The 14135-nt window shown below is 67.9% G+C and overlaps 1 protein-coding gene across 1 annotated transcript in view; it reads left to right on the top strand.

Moving 5' to 3' along the window:
* Positions 1-1857: 1857 nt before the first annotated feature.
* Positions 1858-14135, top strand: part of AHDC1 (AT-hook DNA binding motif containing 1) — a gene marked incomplete at its 5' end in the record, with an annotated part of 50255 nt that continues 37977 nt past the window's right edge. The window contains one exon of the mRNA XM_084300527.1: positions 1858-1993. Within this exon, the coding sequence (XP_084156653.1) occupies positions 1858-1993 (136 nt within the window). The remainder of the gene's footprint in view (positions 1994-14135) is intronic.

Here is a 14135-nt window from a genome sequence, read left to right as displayed (position 1 = left end):
CCGACCCCAGTTCAACCAGTTTATCCCAGTCTGGCGGCGGAGCTGGGGAGCCCGGCACGTCTCCTGAGCGCCGATTCCCTCCCTGCCGCCTGTTGATCCCCGACCACAGATGAAAACCCAAGGTGCAGCACGCCGGTGAGGCAGAGGGCTGCTGTAAAGCCAGGTGCTGCGTGTCTCCCTGCACCCATGTGTTATTTCATCGATGACTCACGTGTTATTAGCAGCCGAGCAATATTCCCAATTCCCTGGAGTTAACCCTTCACTCGTCACTCACAAAACCACGGTGTCACAACAAACATCAGCGGCATTATCTGCGTTAATTATATTGTATCTGGGAACATTAACATCGGCGCAGCCTTGGAGGGAAGGCACTGAGGATGCTCGAGGAGCCACGAGGAGGGAGGTCACAGGGCACGATGGCAGCTGGGGGACATCTCCCCGCCCTGCCACCACCGTCCTGGGTGGTTTTGGTCACCACCTGCCCCCCCGGGGTCCCCTCCGTGCCAAGGGGGACGTGGCCAAGAGGGGACCCCTGCACAGCACCGTGCCCTGGGGGTGGAGGAGCGGGGCGTTAGCAAACAGCGGGGAAGTTTCCAGTGCTGCCAGGCCCTAGCCACAGCTAACTTAGAAAAAATAATAATTAAGTGGGGAAAAAAGAAAAAAAAAGAAAAAAAAGAAAAAAAGGCTAATGAGGTGGCTTCAAGGGGGTGTGCCACGGGGGAAATTCGGACCGAGGATTGGGGCGGGGAGGGGGGGGGGTCTGCGGGCTGCCTGCGCGCCCCCCAAACCCCGCATCCTAACGGGGAGCGCAGTGCGGGTGCAACCCGGGAGAGGGCAGCAATGCCCCGTGCATCCCACTTGTGTGGGGGGGTGGGCATCCCGGGGGGCGGGGGGGGTGGGCAAAACACCCTCCGGGTGGATACCCCCCCCCCCCAGAAAAAAAAAAAAAAAAAAAAAAACAAATTGAATCCCCCCTCCCCAAGCAGAGCGCGGAGATGCGCGCCCCTGCGCGCCCCTCCCCGCTTCGCGGCGACGGGGAGGAGAAAAGCGGGGAGAGGAGAAGGGGCGGGGGGGGGGAAAAAAGGAAGGAGGGAAGAGAAACGAGAAGGCGGGGGGGGGAGAGAAGGAAGGACTACAAGGCCCGGCATGCCCCGGCGGTGCTGCACGGCTCCCCGGGGTGCCGGATGCTGGCCGTGCCGCTGACAGCGGAGCGAAGCGGAGCCGCGGTCCCCGCCGCGCACGGAGAGGGCAGGGCGCGCCGCGCCGCCGGCTCCGCTCCCCCCTTTCCCAGCCCCCACAAAGCCGGGAGCGGCAGAAGGCAAGAGCGAGGGAGGAGGAGGAGGAGGAGGAGGAGGTGGAGGAGGAGGAGGAGGAGGAGGAGGAAGGGGGGAGGCAGCAGCAAGCCAGGGCTCTGCTGCGCTGTGTCTTTCTTTGCTTTCCGCAGGCGGCTGAGCGGCGGAGGCGCAGAGGGGAGGTCGGTTCCCCTCCGCCTCCCGCTCCGCTGCCTTTTGTGTGTGTGCGAGGCGAAGGGGGGGGGGGGGGGGAGAGAGAGAAAAATTTGAAAAAAAAAGAGAGAGAGAGAGAGAGGAGGGGAAAAAAAAAAGCGGAGGAAAAAAAAAAAAAAAAGAGGAGGAAAAAAAAAAAGAGGAGGATAAAAAAAAAACAAGCCGAGCGGCAGAGGGGGAGAGAGGAGAAAAACAGGGCAAAAAAAAAAAAATCAAATAGGGGTGGGGGGGCTGGGGGGGAAGAGGGGAAAGGAGGAAAGGCGAGAGGAAAAGAGCAGGCAGGGGACGGAGGAGGGGGCGGGCTGGCAGGAGCGGAGTTGCCTGGGGAGAATGTGAGCAGGAGGCGCTGGAAATGCTCTCGTTGAAGGTGGCGAGCGGTGCCGAGGGCTCCGGGACTCCCGCGGGCGGCCAGGACGCAGCCCCGGCGGACGGCAGGAGCCTCCCCAAGCGGGCGGGCTCCGGGGGGCTCGGAGCGCAGCAGCCGGCGGGTGAGTAGCGGGGCGTCCCCGTCCCCCTTCCTCTTCCCCCCCACCCCCCCGTTGCCTTTGTGTGGGGCTGGGACCCGGGGGGGGGTCGTGGCTGGAGGTGGGGGGGTCGTGGGTGGGGAGGCGGAGGGGTAAAGGGGGGCGAAAGGGAGGGAGAAAGGGATCGGGGGTGTTGTTGGGGGGCACCCAGCTTGTTGGTAGAGAGAGGGTGGAGGGGGAGGGAGGCGCGCCCCCCCCCCGCCGTGTGTGTGTGTGTGTGTGTGTGTGTGTGTGCCCCCCCCCCGCTGTCCCCTCCGCCGAAGTTGCGCGCGGCGAGTTGGTGCCAAATTGCAGGAGTTTAATGGCACTTGGGGAGGGGAGAGGGGGGGCGAGGGGAGCAGGGAGGGGGAGAGGGGGGGAGACGGGGCTGGGGGGGGCGTCCTGGCGATCGCCCCCTCCTCCCCTCCTTCCCCCCCCCCCCCCCAAGAAAAAAAATCCCCCGCCGTGCCCCATTTGCACGAGTTCAGCCGCCTCCCCCGGCCGGCCCCCCCCCGGCTCCCCCCGGGCTGCGAGCGCTGAGTGACAGCTGTCAGAGCCGGCTCCGTCCGCTAGAAGGCGGAACGGAACATGTCAACAAAATTTGGGGTTATCCTCGCAGCCCTGGGGGGCGTCAGGAGCTTCCCCCCCCCTTTACCAACCCCCTGACCCCCGGGGCAGAGCCTGACCCCCCCCGCAGCCCGGTTGGGTGCGCGGGGAGCCGGCGGCGGGGGGCACCGGGGAGGGGGTGCTGGCCCCAACTCGTGCTCTCCGCGGCGCCTTCCCCTTGCGCAGGGCTCGGCGGGTGCCTGTGGCTTCTGTCCCCCCCCCAGTACCCTAAAATGTGGTTGCCTGTCGGATCCTTCCACCCACCCCCCCTGGCACCCCGTTTCCGAGCCCCCCTTGCGCTTTTTTGGCACGCGCGCGGGGCACCGGGGACCGTGGGGACCGCGGGGACCCCAAAAGGGGGGGCGGCTGCGGCCACCCCGCGGGGGTCTCGCCGCCGGCGGCCTCGAAAAGCCCCGGGGAGGGAGGCCCGGGGGCAGGTGGAGGCAGCCGGGTCCCCGCTTGTTTACTTGCCGTGGGAGGAACTGGCCCCGGCCGCGACCAGGTGGCCTTGTGCACGAAGCCACTTGGCCGGCTGCTGCGAGAGCAGCGACCAAAAAGCCGCGGTCTGAGCTCATTGTGTGCTTGCTGCGAGCCCCGGCGCGCCGGGGAGTCACTCCAGATTTATCCTGGCGTGACAGAGAGCAGAAGCGAGCCCCGAGGGCGCGGGCACGCATCCTGCCCCGACGCTTTGCAGCCGGGAAGCCGAGCGGGGGGCTTTTCGGGGGGCCAGGCGGACGAAGCTGGGGGCCCCCGCGGCCCCCCAAGCTTTCCAAACCAACCCCCCCCCCCCCCCTCCTCACCACCACCACCACCACCACCCCCAGGTGTCCCCTTACACTGGCTCTCCTGCCGGTCTGAGGAATTTGCAGAGGAGGGTGGTGGTGGTGGTGGTGGCGGTGGTGGTGGTGGGGAGGGGAGGAAGGAGGGAGGCAGGGAGGGAAAGAGGGGGGGGGGGGTTGGGGGGGGGCTGGAGAAGGGATGGCGCGGCGCCAAATTCCGCTCTGCCATGTCTCTGTAACCTGAATAGGCCAACTCCATCCCTGGTGCGAGTCCCCCGTGGCTCCGCCGCGCTCCAATGCAGTTCGGCGCGAGGAGGTGGCGTTCGCCCGGCCGCTCTCGCGTCCCTGTCCCCCCCCCCCCCCTCCCAGCCCCACAATTTGCCCCCCAGCGCCGTCACCAGCAGCTCCCCGGACCGAACTGGAGCCCGGCTCCTTCCCTCCGCCACCGAAACCGCCGGCACCGGGCCGGGAGGAGCCGGAGGTGGCCGGGGAGGGGAGGCGAGGGGCTGGCACCGCGGCGGGGCCGGGGGAGCCAAGGACGCGCGGGGAGCGGGCGGCCGGCGGGGGAGAAGCGATGGAAACCCGTGGAAGGTTATAGGGAGCCTGGGGGGGGGCCGGCGCTGCCCTGGCCTCCTTAGAGGAGGCAGCAGAGACCCGGGGCAGGCTATTTCTGCTGAGATCCCGAGGAAAGCTCTGGGAGAATTGTGGGCTTCTATAAATAGTGTGTGTCAGCCGAGTGGAAACAGGGCCTTGAAATGCTCCTGCTATTCTCCCGAGTGCTTGGAACCAGCTCTTGGTAAACAGGGCAGCGCTGGGGAGGGCTGCTTCCTACTTCCGGGCTCGCCACGGGAGCGTTTTGGGGGGAGCAGGAGGGCCGGGGCCGGGGGGGGTCACTTGGCGACAGAGCGGGGCCCCCCCCGCGGGGCCGGCTGCCCGATGCCGGGCTGTGGCGGGGCCGCCCGGATGCGGGGTGACCCCTGGTTTGCGTTGAGACCCCCCCGTCCCCTCCCCAGCGTGGTGAATTTCGGGGTTGGGATGCGCCGGGCGGTCCGCTCGTGGTCCTCGGGGGCTGCCGGTGCCGGGGTGGGCGCGGGTCTCCGGGGGATGCTCTGCAAAGCCCCCCCAAATGGCCGGGGTGGTTCTGTGGGGTCTGTCTCAGGAGGGGCGAGGTGCAGCCAAGGTGTACATTGTGGGGTCGCGGCGTGCTCCGTGTCCCTCTGCTCCCCGCCGCTCGTCCGTTGAGGTTGCCGTTGGTGCTGCTGCTCCGGGGTTGTTGGGGCGATGCGCCGAGCGGTGTCCTGGTCCCGTGCAGGGGTCTGGGGGGGTGAGCATTCGGTGGCTGTTGCACCCCTCTGCTGGGGAACCCCTCCTTTGGTGGCCTTTGCGTGCAGAAGGGACCTGGGGACATTTCCCCAGGGCGTTTGGCTGCTTCTGGGAGCACCCCGGTGGTCCCAGCACGTTGTGGGGCGCCGCGGTGTGTGCGGGGCTCCCCCACGGGCAGGGCTTTGCTCCCAGCGCGCTCATCCCAGGGCACTGCACCAGGATCCGGCCGTGTGGTGCGTGGCACCGGCTGCACGCTGCCCGGCCGTGCGTGCCGGCGTTCCCTCGTGCTGCAAAAGGTAGCCCAAAAACCATGCTTTGATTATTTCCCTTCCAAAACACCGCAGCAGGGACACAACCGGGGCGCCTCTCGGGTGCCCGCCGCCAGTTCGCACCTTGGTGCACGGCGAGCTCCACGCTGCAAGGCGCCCGGCGCGCTCCGGGGGTGGCGGGGCGCCACGCAGCCCAGTTTCACCCAGTTTCACCCAGTTTCACCCAGTTCCACCGCCCGGTTTCGGGGTCTGTCCCCACGGGCTGGGTGACCCGGGCGAGGGCTGGCGCGCGCCCGCGCGGTGCCGGCACAGCGAAGCACGCAGAGCGCCGCGTGGGTGGGAAGGGGCGAGCGTGAGTCCGTTTTGCTCTCTGCCTTTTTTTTTTTTTTTTCCTCTCTTTTCTTCTTTTTTTTTTTTTTTTCTTTTTTTTTTTATTTCCCTCTCTGTGGGTTGAGCGTTGGGGCGACAGACAGGGAAAGTCTGAGCAATGGTCTCCGCGCTGGTGCTGTCTTCAATCAGCGCGTCCCAGAATCCCTCGCTCTGGGCCTTCTAGGCACAAGGGCTTACAGCGAAAATCGGCAGCTGCAGCTGCGAGTGAAAGCACAAGAGCCCGGCTGGGTCTTTGGCATCGGCAGGAGAGCAAAAAAAAGCTGGGGGAGGCGGGGAAGAGAGGAGGAGGGGGGGGGAAGAGCGATGTGCCCTGTGGTTTTTTTTTTTTGTTGTTTTTTTTTTTCCAGCCCTGCCACCGAGGGTTGTGTTTCAGAGCCACGCTCGCCGGGCGCGGGAGGGGGGCGTGCGGCGATGCCTCCGGGGAGCTCATTAAATCCACCGGCCCCCCCCTTTTCCCCGTGCGCCTCGCCGGCCGGGATGCAGCAGGGGAAGGAGGGAGGGAGACGTGCCGGGTGGAACCGGCTGCCCGGTGGGGACAGTTACTGGCCCAGGCAGGAACGCTGCCCCGGGGGCTCACCTGTCGGAGCACGTAGGACGGGTGCGTGCCAGCGGGGCCGTGACAAAGGCAGGCGCAGAGCCGGGGACTCCCTCCGTGCCGGGGCGAAGTCCCCAGGGGAACGCCGAGGTGGTGGGGGTTCGGGGGGCTCGGGTGATGCAGGGAAACGGGGGGCAGCAGGCGTGAGAGGGAGGGGTCGGCACATGCACGGGTAGCGTGCGGCGATGGGGCTGGAGCGCGGCAAAGGTGGGCCCCAGATGGGTGCTGGTGGGGGTTGTGGCACCGTGGGGGCACCCGGGCGTGGGGAGCCCCCTTCCCCAGCCGAAAACCGACCCGGTGCAGGCGCGAGGGCCGGCACGGCCTCGCCTGGCACGACGCGGGGGGAGATGAGGGAGAGGCGGAACGTGGTGTCGGTCCTGGCGGAGGGAGAGCAGAGCGGATCTGGCAGCCGCCAGCCCCAACCTCTGCCCTTCCCGCGGCGAAACGAGCTCCAGGCGGCGGGAGCAGCATCCCTTCCCCGCGCCGCCGCCCCCGGGGCCCCGAGCCCTGCGCACGCTCCTCGCCTCCTGCTGACTTCAGCGCATCGGCTTGGGCTCGGCGCCTGTAAATTCCTCGCAAAACCTGGGCCTAAAATATCTGGAGGAGGACGGAGGAGCGCCTTGGGCGAGGGAGATGAGATCTTCAGCTGCGGGAGAGAGGGAGGCTGCTCCGCTGCAGGCGGTGGGGCCGTGCCGGGCTCCTCCAGCTGCCGGCCCCCGGGGAATTCGCCAGGAATAAATCTCGCCCCGGCAAACTTGGTGGCTGGGCTCGGGACAGAAGCGCCCGAAGGAGCGAGGGGCACCCGGGGCGGTGGCATGGGAGCGGGGCTGGGGCTGGGTGGCTGAGGAGGGACAATAAATGCTGAGAGGGAGGCGCTAGGCGGGAGCTGTGTGAGAACCAGTTTGCGAGGTCCAGATTGGCAGCAGATCCTGAACCAGGAGGAGCTGAGCATCCATACGGCCCCTGCCGAGATCAGACGAGACGACAGCGACTCGGTTTGGGGGAAGAAATTGGAGGCGGGGGAAGCTTTTTTGCTGAAATGAAATTTGAACCCCAAAGTGGGAGGGAAGTGGAGGTGGGGGGCACGGCTCTCTCCACATGGTTATTACTGCTGTTTTCCACCCAGCTGAAAGGAGAATGTAGCTTAATATGGACCCGCGGGGAGGAGAAGCGCTCGGGAACGGGGATTTGTCAGGAGGGAGCTGGGAAACAGCGAGCGAGACGTAGAGGTGAGCGCGGCCAGCGGCGTGCCCAGGGAGGTGCTGGCAGCCCGGCGGCCAGGAGAGGCCGGAGCCGGGCTGCAACAAGGCGCTATTGTTCTTGGCGAGCGGGGGGCCACCCGCGGCCCCCCCCAGACCCGCCGCCTTCGCCACGCAGCTGGAGGAGCCGGCGCGGATGCGGGGAGGCTGGAAGGTCGCAGGGAGAGGTTTTTCGGGTGGCTTCGTGGCCTGGCCGGGACCGGTGGGTGCCGGCGGGACGCGCGGTGCCAAGGGGTGCCGGTGGGGAAAGCAGGAGGGGGAGGACTGCAGGTGAGCGGGGAAAGGGCTGAGCCACGGGGGTGGGAGCGGGGCGAAATGGGGCGCTTCAGCCCTGCGGGGAGCCCCCAGCCCTGGTGCTGTGGCTCTCCCCGGTGCGGTGCCTCGCTGCGTGCCCCCCTGGCCCTCGCCGTGCGCCGGGGCTGCCGTCGGTGCCTCGCTGCTCGCACGGAGCTGTGGGGTGCCGGCATCGGTTGCCGCAGCCATGGGCTGTGCCCCAGGCCGTGCTGGTGCTCGGGGACTCCCCAGGGTGCTGTGAGAAGCGCGGGGGATTGGCAAGAGGAGGAGGAGGAGGAGGAGGAGGAAGAGCAGGAGGAGGCGTGTGGCTGGGGCGCCGTGGCCAGGCTGGGGGAGGCGAGGGCTGGGCAGCTCTGCACAGCTGGGTTCAGCTTATCCCAGCCCTCCCTGGGATCCCTGGGGCCGGGGGCAGCCCAGGGCCTGCTGTGCCCACCCCCAGCCCAGCTGGGAAGGAGAGACCCCCCCCCCCCTTTATCCCCCGGGGCTGGCCTTTGCTCCCCATCCCCCCCCCCCGTTCCCAGGTCGGCTCCCCTCTGCTGCTTCAAACGCGGAGATGCCCCGAAGGCAGCAGAGGCACCTCAGCAAGTGCACACGAAATATTTGAGCACGCATGGGTGGCTTTGGGCTCGCTGCGGCTCTCGCCCTTCCCCGGCCCTGCTGCTCCTGCTGCTGGTGTGCGCTTCTCCCCAGATTCGGGGCACCCATGGGTGCTTCTCCCCTCGTCCGAGGCAGGGGGTGAGCTTTGCTCGGCGGCTCTTGCTCGGAATTCTTCGGGCTGCCCCAACGGGACCAGCGTGGCACCGCCGTGCCGCCACGGGCACCCGGCGCGGATGCCGCCGCATCCACCGCGAGCCTCGCTGATGCCGCCCACCTCCCCGAAATAGCAGCAGGACCTGTGTCCTTCATCCCCACGCCCTCCTCTTCCTCCCCGCAGCGGCAAAGCACCCTGCAGCCGGGCCCGGAGCCCGTGTCGGGGAGGGGGGAGCCGTGCTCCCCTCCCCTCCCCGGCATTCCTCGGGAGTGAAACACAAGAGCTGGCAGGGCACTCGCGCTTTCTCTGGCCTCCGCTCCTCCGATTCCTGAACAAAGCCTCCTGCCTCTCCCGGGAGCCTGAAACAGGAGAGGCGGCTGCTGGTGGATGGGAAAGGCGAGCTGTTCCCTTCTGCCCCGTGCCAGCAACCAGGCGCTGGGGGACGGGGGTGGGTGGTGGTGGGCACGGTCCCCAAGGTCCCCGCGCTCCGATGCGCACGGCCAGAGCTGCCCCGTGCAGGGACTGTGGGGACCGTGCCCACCCTCAGCCTCACCCCGGTGCCCCACCAAGCAGCGAACCCCCCCCCCCCAGTTCTGGGGAAGCTCCTCCAAAAGCCGCCACCGTGGGTGATGCTTGGAGGGCTGGCCCGAAGGGCTGGCCAAAGGACTTCCCATCCCCGCCATCTCGCTGCGAGATGCCCATGGTATTGCTATGGAAACTGAGCCCCGGAGAGAACCGGGTTCGCCCTGGAAAGGACCCAGTGAGCCTGGGAGAGGACCAGGTTGGCCCTGGGAAGGACCGGGTTACCCCCGGAGAGGACCAACTGAGCCCCAGTTCGGCCCCAGTTTGGGCCAAGCTCCCAGCCTTGTGCACGGATCATGGGACGGCACACCCGGACCCGTTTCTCCCCCGTAAGCGGGGCGATGCGTCCCGCAGCCCCCTCCCCAAAGTCCGACCCCTTCCCGCAGAACAAAGCCCCCCCCTCCCTTCCCCGCCGCCCCCGGTGAAGCAGGCCCCTGTCGGAGCGCAGTCCCCGACAGCGAAGGTTATTTTAATGGATGCATTACTTTAAACGAACCCTCCGCCATCTGTTCCACCCCCTAATTACGCATGCAAAAAAAGCCCATCTCACAGCCAGCGCAGGAGAAAGTAAAGATATAAGTGATTTAAATGCGCCGAGCCCCAGCTCCGCCAGCAGCTGGGGTGGGCTGCGCTCCCCTCCTGCCTCCTGCCTGCCAGGAGAGCGGGGCAAGGTGCGGGGAAGGAGGCAGAGGGATGGGGGGCTCCCGGCTCTGCTGGCGGCTGCTGGCGAGGAGGAGGAAGAGGAGGAGGAGGATGGTGGCCAGCCCCGGTGCTGGCAGCAGCAGGGGGTTGGTAGCGGCCCCCCGCAGCCCCCCTGGAGGTTGTGCTGGAGGCTTGGGGGGGTCCCCAGCCTGGCTGGGGTCGGTGGGGTCTTGGTGAGGTCCTGGTGACGGTGGGGTCCTCGTCCTGCAGGAGCCTCAGCTGGGGACGTGGGGGTGACAGTGGGATAGCAGCGGGGTGACAGTGGGGCTGGGACCCCGCTCTGTGCCCCACAGCTGTCGGGTTGGTGCTGGGGGCTCATCCTCGCAGCCCCCCGGGATCTAGGGGGGATTTGGGGAGCTCCAGGGGTGCAGCAGGGGCAGCTGGGGAGGGCTCAGCACCCGCAGGCCGTGCTGGGGGGGCCTTTCCCCAGCCACAGCTGCATTTCCAGGAGCTGTCCCCAAATCCCAGGCCCCGCAGTGCCTGGGGGCGATGCTCGGCCCTGGTGTTTTGTCCCCGGGGGTTGCAGGGAAGCAGAGGAGGAGCGCGGGGGGGGGGCAGGGAAGAAGCCCTCCACCGAGGCAGAGCCCGCGGGTAGAGGAACAAAATGACATTTCCAAGTCAGCCTCCTGCTTCGGGGGGCTGGCAGCGTGCTGGGGGTGACAGCACACCACGACCAGGGGCTGGGGGCTGAATCCCTTCAAAAACCCCATCCCCGGGGCTGTCCCCGGCGTGACTCAGTTTCCCCCACCCCCTCCCCACCCCTCTCCCCGTGCCGCCGCGTCCCGGGTGCCGTCTCCCCTCTCCCTCCGTCTCCCTCTCTCCGTGCCTGACTGCAGCAGATGCGCCAGCTCTGCAGGAAGAGGGAATTAAGTTGGGCTGGAGGAATTTTAAAGATTGCTGCAGGCCTGAGGGTCTTAGATACCCCTGTGGAGATGGGCAGTCATGCAGAATTAATCCTATCGGCAGCCTGGCTCGCCTTCAGCCGGTGCAGATCTCCAGGAGAGCGCGAGGGAGCGCGGGGGGCGATGCTGGGGGCAGCTGGGCGAGCACCGGCGCCTCTCGGCGTTGATGGGAAATTAATAATGAAAAATTAAAGCCCCAACTCAGCCTTCCTGCGGCCCGGAGGTGGGACTGGCAGGGGGAGGAGGCGAGCGAATTGTGCAAGGCTTAAGGAAAACCTGTTTGCCGTAGCGAGCGGAGCCCGGTGGCGCGGGCAAGCAGCAGGGGAGCGCGCCGGGGCCGCATCCTGCTCAGCCTGGAGGCTGCTGGGGTGCAGCCGGGGCTGGAGCTCGGCGTCCCCCAAAACCGAGCTGTTTGCAACGGGTTTCTGCAGCCGCCGGGCTCAGCGTGGGGCTCGGCACCAGCGTGGGGGACACGGGGACGCGCTGGACGTCCCCACGTGCTGCGACAGCCACGTGCCGCGGAGCCCAGGGTGGCATCTGCTCGCCCTGTGGCTCTGCCAGCCCTGCAGGCACCGGCGTCCCCATTGTCCCTCCCGGTCAGCAGGGCTGCAGTGCCACCAGGCCACCGCGCTTGGTGGCCCCGTGACGCTGGGCAGGGTGGCAGCTGCCTCCCAGCCCCCTGCGCCTGTTTTATAAATAATGCAGCGCCCGGGGGCGAGCGCAGGGTGCTGTCACCCCAGCCAGGTGACACCAGGCCACCACCCCACCCCGGCAAGCAGGAGGCGAACCCCGCTGTCCCTGCACCCCCCTTCTTTGTCCCCCCCAGCCCCAAATACCAGGGCCGGGCGGTGGCTGCGGCGGGGGGCCCGCGGCGACCCCACGTGCCGTCCCCGCGCCTCGTGGCAGCGGCGGCGCCGATGGCGGCGCGCAGCTTGCAGGGTTGCCATGGCAATGTGCTGGCGCTAACGAAGCCGAGTAAACATTAACTAACGAGGGAGAGCCCCGCGCGGGTCAGGGCTGGGGGCTGCAGGAGCCTGGGGAGGGGCTCGGAGCTGTGGGTGGGGGCCGGGTGCAGCGGGAGCATCCCTGGACCCCTCGCCGGGCTGCGCCCCCCCCGGTGCACCGAGCGCTGCTGGGGGCTGGTGGGGGAAATGTCCCCAGGGCTGGGACACCGGGGGCCCTGTCCCCTTCTGGGGCCACCCTCCGTGGGAAAGGGACAGCCCTGAGGACACCGGTGCGATGTGCAGGGGCTGAGCATCGCTGTGGGTGCCGGGGGGAGGCAGCCAGCCATCGGCACCCTCGTTGTGCTCGCAGCCCTCCTGCAGCACCCATGGGTGCAGGGTAGGGAGCTCGGGGCGTCCCTTGGCCGCTGCCACCGCCTGCAGTTGTCACCGTGACTCGAGTCCCCGTGTCCCTCCCTGCTTGTCCTGGCCTGGGGACCCTACGCTGGGGGTCAGGGAGGGGGTCAGCCCCCACGGCAGGGCCCCGCGGTGCCGAAGGTCCCCTCTGCAGCTGGGGGCGCGGTGCTGGCGCTGCAGCTCATTAGAGGGAGGTGCAGGTGCCCCGGGTACCTTCCTCCTCCCAGAGGGCTCCTAATGAACGGCTGCTAACGAGCGCCTGCTCGGGAAGAGGCTGATTGGCGAGCAGGCACCGGGGAGCCGTGCACAGGGAGCTTTTTTTGGGGGGCTGCAAGGGGCTGAACAGCCCAACCTGGGGAGCCTTCCCTCTGCACCGCGCCGTGGCACCGTGCACGAGGGCCCCGTGTCCCTGTCCCCGTGCCAAATCTGGGCCCTCCACCAGCTCTGAGCACGGCCCTGCAGGGTTTTTACCCCTGGGGGGGTGTCGTGTCCCTGCCCTGTGCCACCCTCCCGCCCAGGGACGGGGCTGTCACCGTCCCCCCAGGTGTGGCAGCGCCGCTCCGTGCCCACTGGGCGGGTGGGTGCACGGGGACGTGGCTTGGGGAGGGGGCTCGTGTCAGCCCCCCCAGCCCCGTTTTTAGTCCCTTCATATGAAACCGCCCACCCCCTCCACGGGCCTGTCTGCCTGGGGGGGGGCGAAAATCCGCGACTCCCATTCGAACGCCCCCTCCCCAAAACCACCCCGGGGGCGCTGGCGTTGGAGCAGCGATGGGGGCAGGTCTGTGGGTGCCTCAGAAGGGGTGGACGGGGGGGGGCTGCGTGCCTGGGGGGGGGCCCTTAGGCTGTAAACGAGCATCTCATCCCCCTCCTTCCCCCCCCACCGGACTAATCTCCTGCCAAACCTGCTCTTCCTGCAGCGCCCTTATCGGGGGCCGCAGGTCGCCCACCCCCTGCCCCAGCTGCTATTTTGGGGGCGCCGAGGGGGGGCTCAGCCCATCCCTGGTGGGGCCATCGACCCGGAGGGGCCAGGCCCAGCCCTGTCCCCCACCGAAAGGAGCCCTAATCCTGCGTGACACGGTGCCCGGCTCCGCGGTGGCTAATTGCAGCGTCCCCAGCTGAGGATTAGGGTTTAAAGCGGGGAAGGAGCAGCGGGAGCAGATGAGCTCCCGAGCAACAAAGCTCCCGTTTTCCTGCAAGCCACTTTTATTAGGGGTGTAATTAAAAGCTGAACGGGAGGCGAAAATTACAGGGAGGGTCGAGCCGAGGGAAGGGGCCACCCAAATCCCCCAGCCTGAGCCCTGGGGGGCTGCCTCCTCGCGGGGTGTGCGGGATCCCGAGGTGCTCCCGTGGCTACCAGCAGGGACAATCCCGGTGCCCGGCGTTGCCCCAAGTGCCAGGAAGGGTCCTGGGCTCCCGGCCCCGCTCCCCCCGCTGCGTTCCTCCCCGCCTCGCCGCGCTGGCAGGGCAGGAGGCAGCGAGGTGCTGGGCTGGTGGAGGAAACCCAAAGGCGGCCCCTATGAAAGGGGCTTTGTGTGCCCGGGAAGGAGCAGCCCTCCTCCTCCTCCTCCTCCTCCTCCTCCTCCTCCTCCTCCTCCTCCTCCTCCTCCTCCTCCTCTTCCTCCTCCTCCTCCACCTCCTCCCCACATTGCAGGAGCGCGGGCGAACCTTTGGCACTGCGTAATCGGGGCTGGGGGCTGCTGGTTGGGGTGCTGGGCTGGGCACCCGCCGTGTCCCGCTGGTCCGAGGGGACTTTGGAGGTGGTGCAGGCACCGGTGTGGCCGGGGTGAGAGCCACCCCTGTACCCCTGCTGCTGCCGTGGTGCGTGGGGGGACACCCCCAGGGGCAGGGGGCACCCTGAGTGCTGGGGGAAACTGAGGCACGGGGCAGGGTGGCAGCCGGGCTGTCCCAGCTCGGTGTCCCCAAAGGGTTTTTTTTCCAGTGCTTAGGACCATGGTGTCAGCAGGGGAGGTGTGCTGGGTGACCCAGTCCCTGGGGTCATGCTGGTCCCCATGGGACCGTGCTGGGCCATGGTGGCCCAGGTGGCACGGGGCAGCACGTCCCTGCAGCCCCCCGGGGCCAACTGTGCCGCCGATACCGCAGGTGAGCAGAGGCAAAGGGACCTTGGCTTCTGGAGTGCCCTCGCCCCGGCCCTGCCGCCTGCCTCAGTTTCCCTTCCCACTCACACACACGCCGGCTCCAGTCTGGAGAGACCCCAAATCACCCGGGGGGGTTTGACCCACATTGGCCGCCCCGGCTGCCCCCGTGGAGGTGGCCGAGGTTCCCAGGGACATGGGCACGGCACAGCAGCGGGTGTTTC

Source organism: Netta rufina (genome assembly GCF_964035555.1).
Source record: "Netta rufina genome assembly, chromosome: 23".
In the NCBI taxonomy this organism is placed as follows: domain Eukaryota; kingdom Metazoa; phylum Chordata; class Aves; order Anseriformes; family Anatidae; genus Netta; species Netta rufina.
The sequence above is the reverse complement of the archived record's forward strand: the minus strand, read 5'-3'. Positions and strand labels throughout refer to the sequence as shown.